Source organism: Gymnogyps californianus, chromosome 4 (assembly GCF_018139145.2).
Source record: "Gymnogyps californianus isolate 813 chromosome 4, ASM1813914v2, whole genome shotgun sequence".
Lineage (NCBI taxonomy): Eukaryota > Metazoa > Chordata > Aves > Accipitriformes > Cathartidae > Gymnogyps > Gymnogyps californianus.
Window position 1 is genome coordinate 66,777,121 of NC_059474.1, and position 26,178 is coordinate 66,803,298.

General features: G+C 45.5%; 1 protein-coding gene across 1 annotated transcript; it reads right to left on the reverse strand.

The window, feature by feature from the left end:
* Positions 1 to 8,844: 8,844 nt before the first annotated feature.
* PPM1K (protein phosphatase, Mg2+/Mn2+ dependent 1K) lies at positions 8,845 to 25,941 on the reverse strand. Its single transcript, XM_050895354.1, has 7 exons — positions 25,909 to 25,941; positions 21,765 to 22,272; positions 21,081 to 21,181; positions 13,406 to 13,571; positions 12,741 to 12,885; positions 11,543 to 11,677; positions 8,845 to 11,067 (listed from the first exon to the last, which is right to left on the reverse strand). Exons 2-7 carry the CDS (start codon positions 22,202 to 22,204, stop codon positions 10,936 to 10,938), a joined length of 1,119 nt encoding a protein of 372 aa, XP_050751311.1. The 5' UTR covers positions 22,205 to 22,272; positions 25,909 to 25,941; the 3' UTR covers positions 8,845 to 10,935.
* Positions 25,942 to 26,178: the final 237 nt, after the last annotated feature.

The following is a 26,178-nucleotide window of genomic DNA, read 5'->3' on the forward strand; positions in this document are numbered from 1 at the left end:
TATTTTTAATTTCAGCAAGTTTGGTTACTTGTTGCATGACTATTAACACAGCTGACTTTTTGTGTCAGTGCAATGTATATTTTTTTTGTCCTGTTATTAACTTGTAAGCCCTAGTTAAATGGCCATTTATTTGTACAGCATCAGGAGTAAATTGAAGATAACTGGCTAAGACTGGAGTGTGGAATTTTGTACTATATTGCAGAATCCAATATCTGTTTTTTGGTGGTTACGTAAAAGGCCTGACGATTTACTATCTAGTGTGCAATCTGTGATATCTGAATGTTCATTGTATATTTGTCTCCAATGCAAAAAGGTAGAGTAACACAATTACAACAATACATGATTAAATGCAATAGTTCAGGTACTGAAGTATTTTTTTCATTTCAAATAAATACTTGCTATTTACCACCAAAAAGCTGTTTTGCATTTGTTGGAAAGATGCAACATTTGCAGCTGAATAAACGTTTTTAACATGGGAATGGTAACTAATGAGTAACATGTTTCTATATCATCACCAGGAGTAAATTTCTATTACTTGTTACAGTTTTGCATTCTGAACGTGAGTACGGTCATCCACAATGATGCAGTGTGAAATCATGTGTCTGTTTATTTTTTTTGCTTTCTAAGTGTCATTGTAGAGTGTGAAGCCAGCAGAATTTGACAGCGTGTAGAAGAATAGGCTGTACCAATATAGAGAAAGCAGACAGAAAAGAATGATTTAAGTCATATTGGATAAGGACAGTGGAAGAGGAGGAAGTACCAAAATCCAATTTAAGTCATATTCCCCAAGGAGAGAATGACTGCTAGAGCAGAACTTGACCTTATCTGGTGAGAAACAGCCTAAGATCCCCAAATGTCGAAATATTTTACTAATTCTTCAATCCACTTTCATACCCTTTTCTAAGCTGGTAATGCTAAAGAATGTGGGTTTTCATGTTGGCAGTTAATTACGTGCCAACACTGATGGCTAACAGTTTTTCTCTACCTAAAAAACAGGCTTTGATGCAGTGGGGCCCACCATGTTCCTTGGCTGATGAGCACCAGAGTTGACATTGCATTCTTGGTATTTGACAGTAAGTGATTTCTTTGGTTGTAAAAGAAAAGGAACTTCTCCCCCCAAAGAGTGGACTCGCAAGCAGTAGTTATAGAAGCAATTTTCATGGCCTTCCTAAGCCATATCTTGGTTATATAGCATTGATAATGTCCACTTTTGATAGGTTCAAGTATTTCTCACTTGGGGATTTCCATATTTTAAATCTTTTCATACACTGAAAAAAATGTTTTCTCTTCAACAGTTACATGGAAATTACTGTACTTCTCAGCATACCTGCAGACACCTGACAGCTGCCGCCCAGCATGCTATTCTGCTGTCACTGAGCAGGTCACGAATGAACTTCATCAAAGCATTTTGAGCCAGTAAACCGTGCCGACTGTGGGGTGTAGGGTCTGGCATTGCTGCCACTCTTTGGGGGGAGAGAGGCCCTCCTAACAGTAGCTCCAGGCTGGTCTGTGCAGCTGGATCATTTGGTATGCAGTATTTCAACCTCATTTTCCCGTGGGCAAAAAATGAGTTAGCCACCTTCTTTGATCTGTGCCATATCAAGTTAGCTAACTTGTGCTTAGCTTTTGTACAGCATTTTGAATGACGCAAAGAACTTGCAGTTAGCGTCACATCCTGCCTGCAGAGTGCACTGCGGCGCCTCGTCTCCACAGCGGGTGAAGTCTGATGGAGGGCATCGCCCAGCTTTGGGAAGATGAGCCAGCCTCACGGTGTGGTTTTGTGGCCCTCGTGCCCTCAGCGCTCCAATGTGCGCGTGCTCCTCTCTACTTCTGCCAGCCTGTGGCCTGTCCAAAAACTCCCTTCCACAGGTCTCTGAGAAGCCTGCCTTGATGAAACAAAAAAAAATTGCCCTTTGAGTTTTCCGAGCGAGTTGTGGAGCCAGAGGCTGAGTCCTGTGGCCAGAGCCCAGCAGGCAGGGCTGCGCCACTGCCTCTGGCATCCCCCAGGCATGGTGGAGAGTGGAAGTGCCAGGAGCAAGCGTGGGGAAGCGGTGGGGGCCACAGTCCTGACGGACCTTTTGATTGGGAAAGTGCAGTCCCATCCCTGCCCTGTGGAGCACGGGCTTCGGTGTTGACATTAAGATAGTGTAATTTAGAGTCCCTGTTGCAAATCAGTTGTTGGGAGAGTTAGTTTGGCTCCTTTCTGTCCAGGCAAACAAAAGGGTAGTTAATTAGGAAAGCCATAGCCTTTTGGGAGGTTCCTGCACTAAACCTATGTCCCGGAGAAGGAACAATGGTGCCCTGTGAAATTCATGGCAGCTCAAATGTCAGTGTTGGAGCCATAAAATCCCTGACAGGCGTCAGACGGGCCAGCAGCCAGTTTTGGAGTGAAACAAGGCAGTCTGTGCGTGAGAGGGCAGCTCGCTGCAAGTGCACCAGCCTTCAGCTCTAGCTCCACCACAGCTCCCGCCAGGCAGAAGCACCTCATGGGGCCGGGTCTTCCAACACACCTGCTGGGTGTGCCTGTTGTTCACAGAAGGTCTGTAGCAGTCTGGTTGCGGGGCGGGAATTATTATGAACTAAAAAATGCAGCATTTAATTCTGTGATAGTGCCATAGCCCAGTCCGTTGTTACCAAATTTGTGGCCAATTTGCTGTGACCAAGTTGTCTTTCATCACGGTTGTGATGGCTTTTGACAGTTCAGAGAGGTGAGGTTTGGAGCCTGCTTTCTAGGCTCAAAGTGTTTTGTGCTGTATACCATTGTAAAAGATGCATATGTATTTTTAAAGAATTATTGGCAGTGGAACATGTCTGTCTCCATGTCGGGACACGGTGTTGATTCACTAGTGAGGTTAGTGTGCCATGCAGTGTAGAGAGGAGCACAGGAACGGGACTGATGTGTTGGGAGCCAAATCCTGCCCTGTCTTCCTGGGGAACTGAGCGACACTGCATTGGGTGCGTGGCTGGCCCCAGAGAAGGGGAATCTGTAAGAAATGGGACCAGATCTTGAACACGGCCACTGATGAACGTGAGCGCAATCACGCCTGCTCAGGAGGCCGCCGGAGCCCCAGGCGTGCTGCCCCAGCTGAGGCCCTCCGTGCTGCGGGGCAGGCAGGCCAGCAGGAGATGTGACACAGTTTTTCTAAGTGTGAACATCTAGGAAAAGCTGTGAAGTCATTATTGCATGGAGGGGAATGACCAAAAAATGTAATGACCACATTAAATAAATAAAGAGTAAAACCAGGCTGCCGAGAGCCAGTGGTAGCTCAAATCCAGCCAGTTTTCCAGGTGCTGGGCCTTTGGCTGTCCCACCAGCACCTTTGCCCGGGAGGAGGGACTGCTCCCTCCCCGCTTTTGGTGCCGCTGCGGCCTGTGCTGCTTTGCTGGGCAGAGCTGCAGGGAGGGTTAAAGCGCTGCAGCGCTGAGCAAGAGCAAAGACTACCTCTGGGCAAGAGTATGTTACAAATGTAAATACTGATGTATGGTTTGTGTGTGTGTGTGTGTGTGCATGCAGAGCAAGGCTCTTGCCCAACAGCAGTGATGAAAACTTTGTGTCATCAGCCATGACCCCTGCCCCATGCAGGTGGGCCGTGGGGGGTTGTTGACACAAGCTGCCCTCAGCTCCAGGAAAAGCTTCCAGCACTTCCCCGGGGGCCAGCTTCTGTGAGCGCCCCATGTGAGAGCACGGACGGCTTTTCTTAAAGCTTGACTGCTCTCCCAAAACCATCTGGGTGAAGCTGGGCAGGGAACCACCATGGTGCTGCTGGGACTCGGCTGCCCTCCTCCTCTCCCACAGGCGTGCATGAACCAGCAGGTCAGAGGGACGCTCATTACAGGGCATATGCTCCGACTGCAGAGTAATCTGGGAGCCATTTCCCAACGACTGTGAAAGGGCAAAGCTGTCCAGTGGGTTTCCCAACACGCTACCCAAGCTCTTAAAATTCACCTATCTGAGCAGTGATTACTATATGCTTACCACCATGGGATATATGCATATATCTAAGAGCTGATTGGCTCCAAGCTGAGCTGAGAAGTGGATTGGCAACAAAGGATAAAAAAGCACTCACTTTAGTCCTAAAAGGGCGGGCTGGGGCTCAGCTGTAGGAAACTGCTCGGACTTCATTGAAGTCAAGGCTGCTCCTTTCAAGGGAGAGAGAGTAAAAGTAGGTTTGAGTTCAGCTGTAAAAGCAGTAGTAATTAAAAATAATAGTGACCTCAGGGTTACTTCTGTGGATGACTTAAAACCCTCAGCTGTTATTTTCTCCTTATCGTTTCTTTCAGGATAACTGAAAAGTCTTGAATTCACGCAGAAGCCAAAATACGTTCTTTTATTGAGGAGGCCCAGTTTGTTTCTTTCCACTGTGTCACAGGATGACATCGCTCACCATGACAACCACCCAGGGTGCTTTCCTGCTTCACAAAAGAATTATTTTTTTACAACAGACTTGTTTTAGAGAGAGGGCTTTCTGATTTCTTGGTGTTTTAACACATCAAAATATGAAAGACAAAAACAGCAAGTTAGAACGTGTCGCCCTGATGCAGCAAAGCCCATGGACGCTGATGGAGCACAGAGACAGAAGGTACTTTGCACTGGTTATCACTGGGTGAATGTCTTTGTAGGTAAAGCCTTGGTTATCAGAAGCTTTTTATGGCAGGGGCTGAGGCCCAGGGCTAACAGGATAGTCGTGACACAGCTTGAGAAGCAGAAACTTCTCTGGTAGTTTGCAATGTGGTGGAAGAAGAAAAATCCATTTGTAGCGACGCAACTCTAGAAGCCAATTCTTTATTAAAAGATCTTTTAAGCATTCCAGTACAGACCTATCTGCTCCACTGTAGCTTTGAGTTGGCGAAGACGAACAAACATTTAAAAAACCAAAAGGCAAAATGGACACCTCTATAAAATTAAGAAGTAGATGAATTATGGACACTGATTACAGCAAACATAAACATCAAACGACAGGAATTATACACAGTCCTAAGGCAAACTAGGTAACAAATGTACACAATTGCACTTAAGTCTGTAGAAAGTTGTGACACACACTGCTGCCCAAGCACTGAATATGCTGGGTCAAAAGGACACTCCACTGGGTCTCTCTGCATTGAGAACAGCAGCTTTGGAACCAAGGAATACCGGGAGTGTTGCTATACCATACATTCGGCTTGTTGGGTGAGTGACCAATGAACCTAGTAGTGCCCAACTGAATTTATTTAAGAAAAATTAATATTAAACCAGTTTCACTGGTATCTGTTGTTTTGTGCTTCTCCCTTAACTAGAAATCCCAATGCCTTTGACCACAGCACATCCACCTGCTGAGACAGAAAAGGTGATCTGATAACCCTGATCCTGTGGAAGTCAGCAGAAATCCTGCGGTGAGTCTAAGTTCCTCACAATTTTCATTTCCCCCAAGTACATAAAAAGCAGTAATATTGCTGATTTCTCTCCACACCCCCGTTCCCAACCACAAACTGTGCTCCATGATTATTCTCCAACCCTGAGCTTTTCAACCAAAAGGGACTGATTGTATTGAGGACCCTGTATTAAACGAACTGTTGGATCTCATCCTCATTTCAATCTCTTGCCCTATGTTCACCTTCCAGAGAGACCAGCTCTCCTAAATCAAGGCTGCAACTGGCATTTTAGCGAGTTCCCTCTACAAAGTGCGAAACCCCCCTTTCCAGGTGGTGGAGAGGCCGAGCTGGAACTCCAGTTGCAGTCTCAACACCTCTCCTAGTAAATCCTCCAGCAACACAAGGCCCCTTGTGCCTTCCAGATCCTCACAGTAAAAATCAGTATCTAGCTGGACAGCATTTCTCGCCTTTCTGCACCCACAGCCCACCCTCCTGCACTGCCTGTACAGTGAGAGATACCACTGCTCCAGGGGGAGTGTTCAGGCAAGAAAATACTCTTACCAGATCCAATGGAGTTCAGAATCCATCCCTAAAAGGCAGGGAAAAAGCAAACGCTTGTTACGGTTTGCTCAGTAGCTCACCCTTAATGTTCAGTTCAGTCTGTAATAAACAAAAAATATCATTCTTTTTGTTGAAACAACAGATGCATGGGAAGGGCAGGGAGCTAGAGAGCAAACTGAGATTCTGTTTCATTTTATTCAAAGTGTAAGGTACCTCTAGTGATCCTTCAGTAATAAACCTCTCTGATAGGCAACTGCTGTTGCTAAAACAATTTGCTCTTTGTCCTCAAGTTGAAAAGAGCTCTCTGCTAGGCAAGAGAATTTTGCTGGTCCCTGGGGCGTAAAGCTGGTTGCTTGCAGAGCTGCTATAGGCAGCAGGAGGCTTATTGACTAGATGATAGAAAAAAATCCTAGATGTATTGGGTCTGGTTGAAATGGAGTTAATTTTCCCTACAGCGGCCCTCAGTGCTGTGCTCTGTATTGGTAGCTAGAAAGGTGTTCATAACACACCAGTGTTTTGGCTACTGCTGAGCAGTGCTCCCACAGCATCAAGGCTGGCTCTCCAACATTCCCCCCTCACCAGTAGGCTGGGGGGTGGGCAAGATCTTGGGAGGGCGCATAGCCAGGACAGCTGACCCCAACTGACCAAAGGGATATTCCATACCATATGATGTCTGCTCAGCAGAAAAAGCTAAGGGGGGGACACACGGACATTCGTTACTACAACGTTTGTCTTCTGGAGCAACTGCAGAGTTGAAGTACTGAAGCCCTACTTCCTGGGAAGCGGCTGGACATTGCCTGCTGATGGGAAGTAGAGAATAAACCTTTCGTTTTTCTTTGCTTCCGCTTTATTAAACTGCCTTTACCTTGACCCACGAGTTTTCTTCCATCTTATTTTCTCCCCCGCCATCCTGCTGAGAAGGGGAGTGACAGAGCACCTTGGTGCGCACCTGGTGTCCAGCCAAGGTCAACCCACCACAAAGTACAGCTTCATCACAGCAGAGCAGTACCTAACTCTGGTGGAGAACACTATGCCAAGAGGTTTGCTCGGCTGGACATTACCACGGCACAGCTAATTCGATCCCCTGGTACCACTATGACAAAGCACTTCCATTTTCCCCAACATGGCTTTACTCCACTGACTTCATAGTCCGTGCACTCCAAATTCAGTGCCATACACCTATGCCCCACTCAACACACAAATGTGTTGGCAAAGCTCACTGTGCCAACACGGTATCAGTGTCAAAACAGCCCCACAGCTGAAATGCAAGGGCAGGGACTTGTTCTAATGACTTTCCAGTGAGAAGTGTCAAATCATGAAAAATCCATCACCCAGGGAATTGCAGGTTTTTCCCCACTTCTTGGAGAAAAACAAGCTTTGGTGCAGTTGCCACTACATCTTAGGGGAGTTCACTGTCATCTTGGTAGGAGAAAGCAGTATTGTGGTTCAGGAGGCAGAGACCAACGGTCCTGGTAATGAAGCGTTTCTACAAAATGCTATGCTTTTCAAGCTGGCACTCAGAGTCTTGCCATGTGCAGCATGAAGTAAGGGAATCCACACAAACCAATATGAAGGTAACTCTGTTCTTAATGGAAGGAGGAACAGGCAGACTACTGGGCCGCTTGGCAAAGCATTTCATCTTCATCAGTAGCTCATTTACTTCAGAATGAGATGCAGAAACCTAGAGTGAACAGGCAGGGAATAACCTGTGCGTAAGAAATGCATCTCTGTAATCTCCTGTCAGTTACTGATTTGCTTTTGCTTAGAGCAAAATGGCTCATATCTTAGTTTTATGTATGTGCTCATTTATTTGTGAAATTTATTGGTAGCTATACAAAGTGCCTGTTAAATACTGGTAAGTTTTCAACTTCAATACAATTAAGTGGTTCCACAGGTAAACCGCACTGCATGCTAAATTCTTTCTCCCGTCCATTTTCAGGCACTGTATTTCCATGTCAGGAGAAACCCCTTCACTGCAGTATGCAATTCTGAAGTTAGCCCTGCTTTGAGCAGGAGGCTAGGCTACATGACACCCAGAAGTCCTTTCCAATCTAAGTTTTTCTGTGATTGTATAAAGGCAGTAATAGCAACCGCCATACATCTTTATCTAGTCATCTTCTATTTTGCAAAGCTTTGTCTTATCCCTTCCTTTATAAAATTTAAAAGAAGTTATGGATGGATCCTTCCTCTGAGAGGATAACCCCTCTGTTAGAAGAAATAAAAGCCCTCAACCACTTTTGTTCTCTATGCAATCAGGCAACCAGATAGGGATAAAACAAAAAATGCCCCAAAACCTCCAATGAGAAGAAAAACTCATTTCATGTTACATCTGGGTCAATGTTTAGAAGCTACTCTAACTGCCAGGTCATTCCTCAGAGCACCTGCTCTTCATTTGCAGTGTTTTTCATTAGCAGCCTGCATTTAATACCATGTCTTCAGCTTGGCAAGTATCCAGCACTGCTCAAAAAAATCAGCGTGTACTTGTCACGAACACCCCCAGCGCCCTTGGTATCTTCTGTCCGGATAGATGGCTAGCCGGCCGAACAGAAATGAGCAGCATCTGGAAGAGGACAGTGTCACTGGAGCTCGGCCAAATCCCTGCAGCACTGCTCAAGCCTGTCTGACACTTGATGATACCAAAGCCACCCCCTACGGCGACTCCCTCTCCAAAGCTTGACTCTAGCCCTTCACCGTGCCCAGAGTAAGACTGCTGCATGCTGTGGTTAACCCTTTGCTAGGAACTATCAGACTTGCTGTTTTAGCAGGTCACTCCTTCGGCAGGAGAAAGGCTGTCAGCTGTTCACGCTGCAGCACAAACCAGTCACAACCACGTTCCAGGAGCAGCTCTCTGAACCTCTGTCAGGTGCAACCTCTCCTCAAGTGCTCAGGAGAGGCTGCGTTTTGTCATTTTTGCCACAAATGGGTTGTGGCAAAACTTCAAACTTGCCGCAGACTGAGAACCTGCTCTTGCTGGTAACAACTAGAAGTGCCCCCCTGCCTCAGGTAAGCAAGGCTGAGCCCAGGACCACAACCAGCAAACATTCTGACCTCAGGTGCAGACTTGAACCCCAACCCTGGGGAAAATCTGGGGAGAGAGAAGGGATTATTATTGTAAACCAGCGATGCGCTCATTACGGAGGCCTGGGCAACAGCATCCAATACAACAGAGATTTACATATACCGACTCACAAGCTCTTGGTACTTATAAACCAAATATACACATTATATACACCATGTAATACACCAAGTGATGGGACAAAAACAGCGTACTCTCTAAATACCTAGTACTTAATGCTGTCAGTACAACACTGTGCTCTGCTGGGTGCTGCTAGGCCTTTGACCAGAGGCAAGGAAAAACATGTGGAATGACTGCCTAAGGTGTAATCCTGGGCTAGAAGGAAAGGGCTAAAAGTAATGAACATGCGTACTTCACACCGGAAAATGAGAATCAGGCCAGGCATCTCAGAAATTTTTTTCCTTATTGCAAGGTGATTTAGTATCAGGCAACTTCTCTTTCACTTTTTTTTTTTGTTTTGTTTTTACAATTGTGCTGTTGGAAACATCCACAGAATGAAAAATATTGCGGCAGCCTGAGAACAGCCCAATCCTTCTCTGCCCGTATTTCATTGCAACAGGGTGAGTCGGAGGCCACAGGAGCTGCACACTTGATGTGGAGCGGAGGAAGGAGGAGGTCTGAACGAGGCATGCTGGGACAGATCTTCACTTGCTGCCAACACGTCACCTGCAGTCCGTGTCACAGCAGCAATACCAGCTGGCTCAGAGCTCTGGCCCCCCATGCCTCACTGGATGCAGACGCCCTCCGGAAAGGGAAGTGGAAACGCTTCCTGTAAGTATAAAACCACCTTCTGGTGTCTGAATATCTGACACCTACTAGAAACAATACCCAAAACTTTTAAAAATTACCTTATGCTATTATAATGCTCTCTCCTTTCTCTAGCTTGCTTGCTTTGGGCATTTTACAGCTCCCTGTATACCATGAAGAGACACAGGAGATCACAACTAACTGAAAGAAACCTTCAGCGGAGGGCAGGAAAATCTTCATATATTTATGAAGAAATAAACTCTCCTGTCTTACACATCCAAAGAGTCTTGATTGGTAAACTCTTTGAAATTAGCTGGTTTTCTTTTTAAAAAAAAAAAATTCAAGTTGATGAGACTCTCTAGATATCAAAAATATGCAGCTTTTTCCCCTCTGTGCTCCTGCTAAGCACTGGCACACCAAAGAGAAGACAGTGCAAGGGGCTGCTGCGTGGTCCACAGAGACCGTACAGGCTTTGGACCCAATGGAGAAACGTTCCCATCTGTCCAACGGCATGTGGCTCCAGCCTGCTCCGTCTCCTTGGAGCTAGAGGATCACAGATGATGGCGGTGAGAGCATAAAGCCCTGCAAAGCAGCACTGTCTCAGGAAGTTGTTCAGCTACACCAAATGCCACTGGCATCAGAACCTAAACACTTCTGAAACTTCTCCCTTATTTTTCACCCACTTCTCCTGAAGCACAGGGGAGTTTTGGGTGGCTGCACAGCAGAGGAAGACAACAAACCTGCTTTTTGTCTACCTAAGAACACTGTGCATTTGTTCCCCCGTGTATTAATGTACAAAGAAGCCAGCATGTGGCTCAGAGACTCAGACTTACACAGCTGCCAGGTAACTAAGGGTCCTGGGTAATACAAGTAGGTATGAAACAATTGTGCAACACCTCCAAGCCTTAGGTGAAAGCCCAGAGCCTCGTCTATGTGAACAAAGTGATGTGCAGAGCTGCTGGGACTACAAACCCAAAGAAATAGCTGCCTCAATGCCGACTGGAATAAATAAACGCAGCAAAATGCGATCAGCCATAAGCAACAACGGGGCATTACGCACCGAGGGAGCAGTGGCACCTTCTATAACACTGAGAACAGAAGAGATGAACAAGACACTGAGTCAACCTATGAACAGATGGATGTGTTCTCTTGTAGCACGCTGTGTCCACATTATGGCAGGAAAAGATAGCTGTGGCAGGTCTTCACGCCCACCTCCCACTGGAAGCAAAACTGCGGCTGAAGGAGAAGTTGATCTCACTGTTCTTGTACTTTCCCCATGCTCCAAATGGCACTATGACAACTGTGCTGTTGTCTTCAGTGCCGAATTGTATTGCCTGAGAGAAGAAACAAATTGTCAGCATCATCATCTTGCTTGGAAAAGGAAACAAGTGTCTGGCTCCACATGGGACAGCATGCCCTGAGGCCCAAGACTTCCTTGCCCCTTCCCAGCCCTGATGCTGCATTCTGGTATGCCCCAGAGCTTTCCATAGGATATGCCACCATCCAGAACCCCAGTGAGAAACTGGCCATTTCTGTCTATGCTGATGACATATTCAGCACAGGAATAAAAACTGCAGTTACGGTCCCACGCAGTTCAGTGGATCATGAGCTACGCAAGTTAATTGAAACAATGCCTGGCAAGGATGTGGCAAGACCCAGGGTAAGCAAAAGGCTAGCTGGCGGGACTAGTGAATGTCTCAGCCAGCATAGTTCAATTCACTTGAATGTGTGGTTGTATACTTGTTTTTTTAAAACCAAACCAAACAAAAAACAACAAGCATTTGGTGCCAAGAGAAGCCCTGGCATTACCTGCTCAGTAACAACGTGGGCAGCTTCAGCAGGATCATGGCAGTGGTTAATGAAGTCGCAGATCTCCTGACTGTTCACCATGAAGTTAATACCGTCTGTAGTAAGGACCAGGAAGCTGTCATCTGCATGATGCAACTGCAATAAAGGCACACAGTATGTACAACGATGGAGCGAGTGTTGCAAGGCAATTTAACTGCCTTCATTTTTTTACACTCTGTTGCAAAGCACTTTTTCTGGAGGTGCTGCGTGCTCTCCTGCTTCCTGTGCAACGACTAACTGGAACCCCCAAACCCTCGGCTAGCCAAAGGCTGCCCTTGAATCCTCGAGCATATCCATCAGCCACACAGACTGTGTTCCCTGTACTGGAGGAGAGCGTCTTAAGGGGCTTCCGGTTCTAGGAAGCAGCCCACTGAATACACCGAAGCCAAAAGACCAGATCCATGCATTACCCAGTAAACAAAATGCTTCCTTAAACAGAGGATTTCAAGGAAGACATGATAGCACTGCAGTCATCTCCCTAAACCCTCAGGCCTAGTGGGTGGCATTTAATTAGGACCAACTGAATATAAATTCCCCAGGCCCTGGGAGGTGCATTGGGGAAAAGTAACAGAATGTGAGCTGAGAGGACAGCCTTCCTGCACAAGTGAAGGCGACTGTGCTGACTTCGTTCTGGGTGGTTAATTTGTTTTCCAGACAACTACAGAGCTGCAAGATGCATGCAAACTGCCCTTTCCTCCTGCCTTCCTCCCAAGTGTGCAAACTTCTATGTATTCTACTTCTTTCAATGACAGCCCATCCACATCCCACCTAGTTCTCAGTGATGGTTTTAGATCAGTATTAACCTCAAAATTATTCATCTGACCACAAGCCCCAAACAGACTAACTCCCTTGTATTTCAGTAATGGATATCATGTGTTATCTTTCTTCCCTCATCCTATATTGTACTGTGATAAATGGGATTTAGAAGTTGATCTGGTGGAATTTAGTATCAGGGCCAGATTCTTTTCTGTCCTGTTAGCGTGAATCTGAAATGACTTAATTAGAATTGGTCTCCGGTTATTTCACCACAAATAACAAACATTGCTTGGCCATCAGGCTTCACCTGGGCACGTCATGTGGGTACCGCCACCTGCATCAAATACCTATGATGCCCCTTAGTCCCAACGTTGCTGTCCCTGTTAACCAGGCCTTCTTTTACCTTAACCCTTTTTGTTTCTGGCTCGGCTATCACACCACTGTTTTTAAGATCCAAATCTCCTATGCTCCGCGTCATTGCAAGTCTACCATTCACGTGAGGTTGTCCCAAACTGTTCCAGGCAACGAAGCCACCGCACTTCCTAATCCTGTCCAGAGGCACAAAAGAAAAAGTGAGTATGAGTTACTGTTTCACACCGTTACCCCTGTCTCTATCTGCAATTTCTGTCACTAGCTACTGACGTGGAATGGGGTATGGAGGATCTAAGCTGGGAGACTGAGGGTTGGCTTTTGCTGTTTGAAGGGCTCCACAGAAGGGATGTGGCTCGGTGGGCCAAGTCCTGACCTGGGAACCATAGTGCATTTCTTCAGGTCTTGGCTCTAACTTGGCAGTCTTGGACAAGTCTGAACCATGTGGTCACGGCTCTGTACTGAGTCCTAGCTATGCTGATCTTACTGCCACGACAGTTTACGCTCATGCAGGGCTTTCCACATCCCTGCTCCTCTAAATGGAACCAAGTGAATTAACGGGAGCTGTGCCGCTTTCTGCCAGCTCAGAGGTGGTCTTGGGGTGTTATGTTCAACTCTCTGCTTTCTTCCAGGCCCAACCCAGCAGCAGAACACAAGCACATCCTGACCAAGGCCATGCCCTGGGAAGCCGACAGGTACCTTTCCTTCTCCTCCTTTCTTTCTGGAGTATGGTCAATGGTGAGTTTCATGGCCTTTCCCTTTCGACACAGCAGAGCACGACTGTCTCCCACACTTGCCACAACCAGCTCAATACCGTCCCGGAGCAGAGCCACTGTTGCAGTGGTCCCAGAGTTCATCAGAGTTGCTATAAACGTCATATCAAAGAGAGAGGTTTTAGCACTGCCTCGAAGCATGGGACCATTTGTAACAGCAACAGTTTCAATTGGTAAAATTAAGACAACTTGTGCTCTACATTACCAGTAAGTAACTGCTTTTAAGTTTAAACTAAATCTACATATAAAAAAAAATTACAGCAAACATGCATGCATGTAGGACTGGGTGGAGAGAGAGGAAGTGGAAAGGATAAGTATTTCTGTGCAACAACATGGCTCCATGCAAAGAGGGCAAGTAGAATAAAAGCGGTACAAGCTAGTGGCTTCCTTTCAGGTTGCAGCACACTAGCTCACCTCAAGTTACAGGGTTATTGTTCTTATCCCTGGGCACAGTGACTGCGTGGGTAGCCCACCATAAAGCTGATGGCTCTTCCCTTCTGTTAGGTGGTGAAGTGGGCAATTGAGTAATAGTAATTGTAGCTCCACGTAGTTCACCAGATGAGAAACACTAGATCGCTCCTTTACACCAGTCTGTGGTGTCCTCCTGTTGCTGTCAGAGTTGTTACAATCTCCCTCTGCTTTCCCCAGCCTTGCCAAGAGATGAAGGGTTCAGCCAGCAGGCCGCTGCCTTTTTTCAGAAAGGGACGCTGCTGCCTTCAGACCCTGTCAACTTGCTGGAGGTCCCAGCGCAAAGGTGAAGCTGGATTCTGCCTTGCCTTGTGCCTGCAAACCGATGCAGTCAGCTGGCAGTGGCTCTCCGGGCAATCTGCCCTGGGCACTGGTGGGATCACTTGACGGGGCATACAGTGACTGCCTAGAGGGCAAAACAGAACGCTAGGTGCCGTCTTCCTTCTCTTACAGGGTAAGGGAATGAGGTGAGCTGACTGACTGTGTTCAGGGACCTGGCTCGATTAACTGGTGCAAGTAAATTTAAGGGCTTCTCAGTTCAATTTCTGCAACGCTCTGGAAAAAAAGAAGTGCTTGAAAAGGAGAAATGCAAGTCTGCCTATTTCAGAAAAGATCTGCCGTTTTATCCGCAGTGAAGGAAATGCCAGAAGAACTGTCCAGCTTTCCTTTTTTGTTTGCTTTTTGAAAGGAGCAGTCCCATTTTACAGTTAGTATCTTCCCTTCCTGCAAATTATGCAAAGGTAACCTAGTGAGAGGTGCCTGGAAAGCACTAACTCCTGCCGACTTGAGCTAAATGTCTGGCCAGGACAAGCTATTGCCCGGAAGACATTTGCATTGACAGCCAATGCAAATCCCCTTGAAAGGCCCTCTGTACGTCTCCTGCATTCTGCGATTTTCCAGTTTTCCCAGGTTTTAAAAGCAAGCCAATTCGAGAGGGGTTTTGAGCTAACTTAGGAATGAGAATCCCCAGTTATATTCCTGTTTTAACATGACTAACAGTTAAAGATCTTTCTACCACCACTTCTGCAGAGCTCAGCTACAACTACGTGCACTCCTACCTCTGGCCCTGTAGCCCTGACCCCAGGGAGGTGGGATGCATCTGACGCAGGACTGCACATTTGAGCCCAAGGAATGCCAGCCAGCCCTATCTCTGACCAGCTGCCAGCAAATGGCATGCACGCAGCATGACCTCCTGCGTACTACGGAAACAGAAATGCGAGTGCTCTGGGTTCTTGGCAACCTCTTTCCCCAACCCTGCGAGGTCTCAGCACTCCGTAAGTAAAACAGGGTTGGGAGTAAACTGAAGTGCACAAAGCCCTGAAAGATGCATTGAGCCTTGTTGTGCAGTGAAAGCAGTGAGCTGATGAATCCAAAAAAACCCACAAAACAGTCTAAACTAAGCTTGTGTTATTATTTAAAACAGGTATTATTACTGCAGTGAGGACTTGGTTTAGCTACACACTTAACCAACATGTCAATCGTGAACATTAACCATGGTGGCCTAGGTCAAATCTTGGACTACGTTATGGCTGCCATGCAGGCTACGATATTCAAAACTATTTAGATGCCAGTAGCGTCTGACTATTCAGGTAAGCACTGACATCCTGTTTCTAATTTGAAGCAAGGACTAGTCCAGTGCAGGCTCACTTTGAGGCACATTATGAAAGTAAGATGCTAACAAGTACCAGTGTGATTAGAAATTTTAGTAGAACCAGTAAAATACCTGTTTTAGCCAACAGTTAAAAGAAGTGAAATGAAGAACCTCTGTAAAACTACCTTTTTATTTCACAGAAAATATATTTTATTTAGACTTTAAAATTAATGCCACTACTCTCCCATTTCATTCCTTGGTTTTGGAACTATGCTCACAAACATAAGCAGTTTCTGAAAAAGTTAAGATCTGTAGTCTTTAATTCATAAATGACTGGAAATGTTTGGACATTCAGGTGAATCTGCATCTTTCAGGTGCAAAGCCACTATCATAAAATCAAGGGATGGTACTAAAGAACAAGTCAAGATATTGTCCAGAATTGTGGTAATGGTCATAGTGACTTGAGCTTTATATACGTTTATCAGTTCAATAGCACTCCTAGAAAAATAAACGCTGCTCACGCTCTCTTCCTTGGAACCAGTTCATGATCTGGGTAGGGGTGCAAGAACATGGATGTAGGCAGACTACAAGCATTATGTGATTTCCAGCACAGCTCAAAAACACAGGAATGATGATGGGATAACATTTCTAATGCTTTACTACAACTGCTGCTAGGTTATTTAATAATATCAAAGTACGTTGCATCAGCATATATATTGGTTTTAACAATTAAAGAGTTTATTTTGTTTTCCTAACAATATCACTATAAAACTAAAATCTTTCAATAGGTTCTTAACACTCACTGGACAACTTTTACTGCAAGTCATCTCAACTAATGTGACAAAGAGGATGTGGGAACCTTCCAGTAGTCCAGGCTAGGAACCGCCAGACTCCTTCACCTGGGACAAAATTAAGCAGATCTCTCTTTCCACTGAAGCCCAGCATATAGTGTCCAGGGCCTCCAGTTCTAGAGCTGCTGACCAGGTACAGTGTCTGCCACAAATAACACGCACACAGAGGCAAATAGGAAATTCACCCAGGGACTTTGTTCAAACAAAATAAACCTGCAACACTGGAGATGAAAGAATAAGGGCTGCAGAACAGGGGAAGTAGTCACTCTTGGGTTTGCCTGTACTGTCTTTTGCAGATCATATAGGAAGTAGTTGAGGCTTACACATGCATCGTTGGCCACAGATAAATCAGCCTTGGTATTTCTGGGGAATTGCCACCATTCTCGCCTTCCCTCTAAAACTGTGTGACAAAACCAGTTTAAATTCAGCCAAAATAAATACTACAATTTTTTTTTTTTTCCTGTGGAGGTAAGTAACCAACCAACAAATCAACCAAAGAATTTTATCAATGCTAGAGGGCCAGCTGTCTCATACATGGCAAAAGTGGCCTCTCTGGAGAACATCTTCAGTACAGAATATGGCCCAATCTGTTTCCTCAAGGTTATTTATTTTTATATATATATATTTATACAGAACACAAAAATTGGGAGTTCAAACTGGTGCCAACTAAAATGGAGCCATCTTAAAGGCACTGAATAGAAGTATATGAATCGTTCTGACCCATGGGAAAATATGCAAAATAAACACCCCTTTAATATTGTAATTAGTATCTTCTAACTTGATTAGGTAATAATCAGGGGCCTTGGACAAAAAGGCTGCCTTTGTAATGTTGATGGATTTATGAAATATTTCAGTACAATTTCTGCAGCTCTCCCTTTTCCTCAGTGTTGCAGGTTAACATATTCAAAGAAATAAAAATCATATGTTTGAATGGTAACTTAAAAAAGCAAAACCAAAACCCACTACTTTTTAAATTTAGTTATTTTTAAATAACTTTTGCTGTTTGCTCAGCATAAGAAGATTCCAGGAGTGCCTTTCAAACATAGATACATCAGTTAATACCTGGCTATGTTTTAATTAGATGGCTATTCCAGAAGTGAGTGGCCAATGTGATTAGAGTTGGATGCAATGAACATGGAGGTCAATGGAAAGACTCCCTGTTGTTTTCTCTGCATAGTGGATCACAGTGAACAGAAGCAGTAGCAGTGCACTGTAGGACCGCACTAGGCCAGGAGAGGATCTGTCTTACATTTCTCCAGAGAGATGCTCAAATTTCCTTAAGCACATGATTCACTTCCTTATTTCTGTCCTTGCTGAGCAAAGCTATTCAGCCTTTACATGTCAGTTTTTATGGCTGGTCAAAAATACCAGAAAATTCTGTCCATCTGTGTTAACAGTTGTCCCGTGGATAATGACGTATTTGTTGGACGTGAGCTTCCGTTACTGTGTCCTATACCTAAGTTTAGCAGTGATTTAAAAGTGACTGGATATATTTAAATGTGTGGAAGTGAATGAAAATGCATTTTTGAAGAGATATCAAACCCCATGCTTCAGGGCTCAGGCATATCTCTAAGCTGTCAATGATTAGAAAGGATTTAGGTGGAGAACAGATTCTGCCTACAGATCTGCCTACAGCAAGTTTCTTATGCTTGTGTTTGAAACAACAGGTACAGATCACTGTCAGAGGGGATACTGGACCAGTCTCCAGTGGGCCAGTACAGCACTCCAACAGCATTAGTGAACTACACACCAGACACAGTAGCAGTACCTGGAACACATACATATACCTTTTTTTTTTATTGAAAGCTCACAGAAACTATTATGCTATGTATTTTCCATCTATAATGTCAAATATTCTGTAGTCGTAAAGTGACCTACAAAGGGCTGTGCCCTTGAAGACATAGCTAAGTGCTCCAACAAGGCACATCTCTAAGTCCTGTTAAATTTGTGCCATTATATGAGGTTTTTACCCCTTAAATAGTACTATAAACAATGCGTCAAACAATATCCATGCAATTTTGGCTACCAGGATTTGTCCCAGGACTTATGTTCCTTCAAACACCCAGCAAACACTTTCAAAACTGGTCGTGTGTTAGTAAAGACCTGGACATCCTGAACATGCACTGGGTTTTTTGCAGATAAGAGTGAAAGGAGTGAACCCTGGCAGAGTCATCTGCTGCAACAAGACGAAGCTATTATTTTCCACTTTGTCAGCTATGGCCAGGTTTCAAAAGGAGGTCAGTCTTGGGGAGCAGCCAGCGTATCCCAGATACCCAGTGTTACACAACCAGCCACCATTTTCAAGATACTTTAGCAACAGTTTTGACTGTCACATCTAGAATAGCCACCATTAATCAGAAATTTTGCTGGCAAACTGAATCAGTTTGGAAGTAGGCTTCTAGCAAGGATACATGCCAAGCATTGAAATTTTATGTAACTTTCAAAACAGCAGCAACAACAAAAATATCCACAGCAAGCAGTCAACATAGTATTGAATTATTTTGACAACAGATATGCACAGTTTAATTTGTTCAGAAATCCACACTTGTCTTTGCACCCTGCTACTCCACTCTTTGCCTTATAGCTTGATTTTCGCCGGCCAACCAGTCAAGAGCACTGGGCACTTTTAGATCCCACTGGCTCCTGCAAGAGCTTGCAGGTGCTCAGCCTACCTGAGAAACACTGAGTGCTTGCCAGAGTGTGGCCCCTGTGGATGTTTGACAAGGCTTTTGCCCTCTATTTTGCTTGACCTCAAGCTTTTTTAATGAAGAGGGTTTGTCCAGTATCTTGGTAACAGTTACGTAAATTTGATGGCATTTGCATTATATTTCATTAAGCAGCACCAGTTAGTTAAATTATATGAAAGAAATCCTATAAGCAGTTCCAAAATGCTTGCTGCACAACTTGTCTGTCACATATTGTTGTTATCCAGTTCTGTAAGTCTCATGTATGAAATGCTATAATCAGAAACCGTTTTCAGAATAACAGGAAAATATACCAAGTACAGTTCCCAATCCTTCTCCTCAAGGAGCTGCTCTGACACTTAACAGAGGTCACTTCAATGAGCCAAACCAAGAGCTGTCCTACTAACAAAGGGCTGGGGAGGGGGACAAATATAACAGACCTTCACGTTAGTGAAAATGAAAGCTCCTGATCCAGGGAAGCACATAAGCCTGTATTCAGATGCCTTCTTGAATTTGGGCTTTTAAGAAAACATATTTGCAAGGAGGCTCTTGGATAAAAAGCACATCTGCTCTACTGATGTGTCGCTCATGAGCTCAGTTAAAACTCACCCCAAAGGTCAAAAGTGACTCTGGACTTTTCTACCACATCATTTTTTTCTTAAAGGATTTCAATATTAAAAAAAAAGAGGGGGGGATATAATGGGGAAATAAGCTTTATAGATTTAATCCCCCTTTTTTAAGGGCCGCATTTCAGGACTTAAGACTTTTTTCCTGATACCTGGTACAAGCTAAGGTATCAGAGGTAAGAGGAAAGTTGTGTGTCCCTCACAGTGCTGCAACAGTCAGGCTGCCTGTCCTGCCAGGAAATATTTTGAGTCTACCTAGATTCATCTAGCAGTTAAAGTGCCGCAAGCCACTCCATTACTTGATTGTATTCATTCATTGCTTAAGAAAAGTAGCTTGAGAATACAGGATCACTTCAGTCCCTAGAGGGCTTGTTGGTTTCAAGTCTTTCTTGGAGAGAAAACTTTTACAGTTTCTGTTCTTCTGAAACGACCTCAGTCATTTTGCCAGCACCTGCACCAGCACTGGGACAGGTTTTTTGTTTGGGTTTTTTTGTTGGGTTTTTTTTTTTTATTGGGTTTGTTTTCATTTTTTTTTTAAGACTGGCTAAACTGACTCTTAGAATTGTACCTCATAGCTGAGGAAACTCCTGTGGCAGAACTGGGACGGGGACCTCTATCTCCCTTCCCAACTTACTCTCTATAAGCTCCAGTTGCTGGAACTTCAGATGTACTTAGTCTCTAGACACATATACAAGAACTTGATTAACAGCCAGGACTAAAGAGTCTAAAAGGGCTGGTGCCAGCTTTACCACAGCCTTACCACAGCCAACCTTGTTTCCTCTTCACTGCTTTTTTTCCCTTTCACACTCAGCTACTCCTGTGATTCTGTTTGTGCAGAAGCAATATCAATTGTATTAATTTTGGCTTACGTTCCTCCTCAGGTGCAGCAGCCAAGTTAGGAAGGGGAACTTTTGACACTGTTGCTTTTAACCCACAGGAATGACAGCTTTAAAAAAAACAAAAACAAAAAAACAAAAAAACCCAAAAAACCAAACACCAAAAACCCCAACAAAAAACCCAAATCAAACCCCTCTCCAGGTTTCTCGCACAGTAAAGTTATGCTCCTTGCAAATCTAAATCACTCTTTGCTAACTTGACAAACACTTTCCTTGACAGAATCACATTAAGAGAAATTCATTGATGATTATGCTAACATTCAGATTAATAACTCCCCCAGTAAATTTGATTTAGACTTTTTATAGCTTTTTCATTTTAAGGAGGTAAAGCATAATTGTTTCATTTGCAGTAAGTGATCAGAGCAAAATCCTATGTTAAGTAAAACAGTTTTCAAGTATTTTTCTGGTCACTTTACTACAAAACTACTGAGCAAATAAGAAAAAACTTATTCTCCACACCCATATGAGAATATTTTTTTACCTACCATCAGCAGATAGATGAGCGTGCCTTTCATATGCTTTGTTTATTTCTAGAAAAGCTTTGTTCAGGACATTTTCCAAATTCTCCTCCTCAGCAAGAAATTCTCTGGAAACAAACAAGCAAACAAAAAATTAAACTTCTTTCCAAGAAATATACATCTTGATCAATCTCTTCCATAGCCTTATCTCCTCCCTGCATGCATTGAATAATGCTGGATTTCAGTGAAAAGATAATATGATTTTACTAATGACCTGCACTGGCAGCATAATCCTGTAATTTTACAAATAGATAAAATTCCTCTTCCAATACCCAGGGGTGTGACACAGAGATACAGAAGAGCGTAAGCAAGCCGTAGGTCAGCCATCACAGTGACCCCATCTGAAAACAGTCAATTCACACTCTCTCTGTGTTCCCAGTCCTTTCCTGGAAGGTGGGTACAATCGTATTTTCCTGTCTTGTCTTTGCGGGCTTGCTCAATGGGGCAGGCACCATACAGAATAAGTAGTTCATCGCACATCTGTTGTAATGGACTGTTCCAGTCTGGTGTTCCTGCTGTCCCGTTGGGCTAGGTGGCTATATAACCTAGGAGGATTAGCGACAAGGTATGACCCACCGGTTCCCTTTCAGTCCTAAGGAAGGAATCTCTCCTGTAATTCATTTGACATGCATTCACTTGATGCACACTTACTTAATATATTTTTCCATGTACTTATCACAGAAGTCTGCTGCTGCTGCCCCGCCATGTCCATCATATACTGCAAAGTATAGGACATCCTCCGACAGCTGAGCATAATCAAACCGGTCTTCATTTTCCTTACGCTTCCCAATATGGCTAGCGCAGCCCACGTTGGCCAGGCTGACTTTTGGAATCGGCTTCCCATACTTTATGCTTGGTGGGAGGAGAATAGGTTCGTCAATGCGATTGTCCCAGATGCCAAAGGTGTCCCATGTGGTAGGTCGCCCACTCCCATCTGGATCGAAGCGGGAAGCACGGCGCTCGGAGATGGAGCTGTAGCAGGCGGCTGTCGGACGCTTCTCGTCTTGCAAGAGGCGGGACGTCAGCACAGCTCTCCTTCTTACTTGATACCCTCCGTTTCGTACCAAATTAATTAAAGTAGCTGTTGACATAACTTGTCTTCACGGAGATTTGTAGGAATAAAAGATCAGGAATAAAAGATACGCAGCTGCTGGAATGTCTTCGAGAACAAAGAGAAAACTGATCAGGAAACAAGAAGTACAGGAAGGTGAATTTTCAGTTACATCATTCAGGAAACAATGTCACCCTCAGAGCCCGCTAATCATGCATAGCACAGCACTGCCTAGAAGAAACTACGGAGCTATCTGCATGACTCACCGAGAAACAATCCTACACAGACCAGCCCACAGCTAGTGGGGAGTACTGCAGAGAGATCAAGGTAAGGCATTTCTGCTGGCCACCTGCATAATGATATCCTGAATGTTCAAAGGTTGAAGAGGTTGTGATGGAGCAAATGAGAGTGATAATGACTTTGCTCCATGTCAGCTAAAATATGAATATGTGAAAATATGAGGTAAGGTTGTGAAAATGAGCTTATCATGCATGCTTTTCGAACAATTGCTGAAACATCTGCACTGTGGCTCCCGGGGGGAAAGCCAGGAGAAATACATTTGCTTAGATTTTAAAGAGTTTTTTCATCTGTACATGATATTCAGTTCTGTCACATTTATTGAGGACTTGAACAATATTTTTCAACACAGACCTGTGAAGTGAATTGTGATTTTCTTAGGCTCAGAACGACCACCAAGAGTGCATCCATGGACATACACAATTGCACACACAAACTTCCCCCCAAAAAACCCCGTGCAGCTCTTTGCTGTTTTGTCTGGTCTGAAATTCTCTGCCACCTAACCCTGAAATGGGCTCCTTTGGCTAACACAGGCAAGCAAGATCTTCTACTGGCTTCTCAGACCTCTTTTCCAGCCCAGATAAATTAAACACACCACTTGGCTCAGCACAGATAAAAATTCACTAATGATGACTCATCTAGCATGCTGAAAAATGTAGAAAGATTGGCTTATTTAACCTTTTGTAGAGTAACACTCAACTTGATGAAAGTCCAACAGGCTGGGATGCAGTTTGTAGTATGTCCATGTTGTTGCACCGGAGTAATTTGAACTGGACCATCAGATCACTGTAACCAACCGCACTAAATTTTAAGCGAGGGATTTCTAACTTAGTTGCTCGAAGTTTGCTGAGAGCAAAAATTACGAGTGAAAGGTATTATATGCCATAATAAAGGAATTAAAAATATGCAGGGTCATGGTGAATGCCAAAAACAAACAAAAAAAAAGACGGCAGGGTGGTCTGACATAATCAAACAGCAAAGAGCAACACGCGTACCCCAGAGACGCTGTAATTCTGGGCTGGAGTGCCTTGCCCTTGTACTTTCCCCATGCCAATCACAATTGCATCTGTAGATCTGAAATATTTGTTAAAACTACTTTTTTAAATTACAGACAAAATCTGGGTGCTTGCAAAAACACACAGTCAAATAGTAAGTGGTTGCTTTAGTAGAAAATGGCTGTGACATGAGCTTTCTGGAGGGCTCCATTAAACCTGTCATTCACAGCTCAAAGCATGTTGCTTTAGATGCTCTTGGTTTACCTTTCAAGCAATTCTTAGATGAAAAAAGGTTTCTTTACTTAGCACTTAGAGAGTAACTGTCAACTTGATAAAAGACCAAACGCACTGGGAATCACTGTTGCTGCACCAGACAAATGTGAGCTAGGCCACCAGGTGAGTGGAACTGACCACTTGGAATTTTAAGATTTTCCATTTTATTGCGGGGTGACGGCAACATCACATCCTTATTTCAGTATACTTACAGGTATTTAAAAACTGATTTACTTTCTTGAGTTGCTTTTTCTTTTCTGTTACCCTCAACTCATAACAACCATATGTTAACTTCCTTCTGTGAAACACAGTACGACCAAATCGAAAGCCTGCCAATTAACAAAACCCACACTTGGTTTCGCTTCTGTCAGCCTGAAAGGCGAACATGAAATGTTAGCTATATTTAGATTTCCCAGTATCCACACCATGAATCAGAGGATTAATCCAAAATCCCAAGCTAATTGATGTGTTTGTTCCCTATCAAATTCAACTCTCAAAAGGCCTTTTTTTCCAGGCAAGCATAAACACTGATGACAGTTTTGCTTTTCAAGTGTCTCTGCAAGTCAGGAGTAGGAACCCGATCTTTAGTTTCTGTAATGTAAATAGTTATGCTTTCAGTTGGACATATAACAGTCTGTGCTTTCCTAACTGATATGTTTGCAAACACAGGGCAGGCTTATCGGGGCAAAACAAGACCAAGGTATTGAAAAGGGGGGCACTGGTGTTAAAGCCAAAGTCCAAGATAGACAGTTGTAGATGGAAATCTGTTTTGAGGTACTCCGTCTGATCCTGTTAATCTGTATACATTTAATTTAAAGAAATATTTCCTGCAGACAGACATGGAAATACAACGCTTAAAGCGAATGAAGTGAGCGATTAAACTGTAGTTCAACATGCATGGTGCCCCTTTTACAGGCTGGCTGCTTCTTGGCAGATAGAAATTTTCCAGGCTGTGAGAAGAAAAGGGAAAAAAAAGAAACCCGGAAGAAAGAGAAGGCATGCCTGCTGCCCCAGGGGACTAAACGTATTTAAAAAGGAATTTAAAGCTCTGAACACGTATAAGTGCACTTGTCTTGCATACTTTCCAAACCCTGCAGCTGTGGGCAGTACTGTATGTTTCTGTATGTTAAACTCGTCTTAAATAAGAGGGTTTTTTTAAATCTGTGACAATATAATCTCACCCCCTGCCTGGGTAATAAACTGCACAGACAGCAACAATTTAGAGAGGTCTCTGCTGCTATTTACTAATTATGAGCTAGTACACGACCGAATGACTGAGCTAGGACGGGTTTATTGCATGTGTACAAAAGCTCTGCAGTTACGTTAGGCAGCGCTGTTTGAGCCTCTGAGAAAAGGCTGATGTAACCAGCACAGATCTCTTCTTTAACGCAAGCCCCTCCATGACGGGAGAAGTGTCTCTGCTGCAGCCTTCTCCTCCCGGCTGCGGTGAAGGGGTCGGCAGAGACACGTGTGGGCAGGTCAGAGCCTACTCCCACTTCTCCCCTGCCGCCTCTGTGCACGACCGGAGTGCGGCCTAACGGCGAGAGCGCAGGCCGGGACCCAGGCCCGGTTGCCACCGCTCAGCGGGCAGACAGAGCAGCAACCCCGCGCAGCAGCCGCAGCTGGAGGAGAAGGCAACGCAGAGAAGCGAGGAAGGCAAGTCAGCCCCCAGCCCGGCCAAGCAGCCCGCGGCGCTGCCCCTGCGGCCGCTCGCCCGGAGGCCGATGGTGTCCGTTGGTCTCCTCCCTCCCGCCCGTTGTTCCCCCTGCAGCCGCAGCCGGCGCCGCGCTCGGCGGACTGCCGGCCTTCCCCTGCCGAGGCCTGTGAGACTGCACCTGCCGCTGCCGCCGGAAGGGACCGGTGTCGGTAAGCGGGAGGAGAGCACACCGCCTCCACAGGGCAGGCTCGCTGCCCCCCGCCGGGCGGCCCGGCCCCAGCCACCGCCCGGAGCCCCGCGCCGCCCATCCCGCTCCCCTCGCCGAAACGGGCGAGCGGAGGGAGAAGTTTCCGAGCCCTGGATCCCCACCCCGCTCCCCGCGGCAGCCGGGGGCGCCCTCCCCTCCCTTATCCCCACCCCAGGCCCCGGGCAGGCTGGGCCGTGAAGGGGTCCCGGCGTTAAACGTCGGCGCGGCCGCCGGGCTGCCTCGGGGGACCGGCCCGGGGGTGCGGCGGCCCTTACCTCCTTCCGCGCCCGGACGGCCGCCGGCGGCGGAGAGCTGCGCCCCAGCGGTGCGAGAGCGGCGCCTCACCCCGACGAAGGCTGCCGAGGCGCGGGCCCCGCTGCCGCCCGCTGGCTTTTTCCCCGGCCCCGCCCCGCCGACCGGCCGGAGCCCGTCGGGCCAATCAGACGGCGACGGGGGCCGTCCCGCCGCAGCCCTGCCCTCCGCCGCCCCCAATGGCGGCCGCCGCGGCGGCCGAGCCTCCCCGCCGCCCCCGCCCCGCCCCGCTT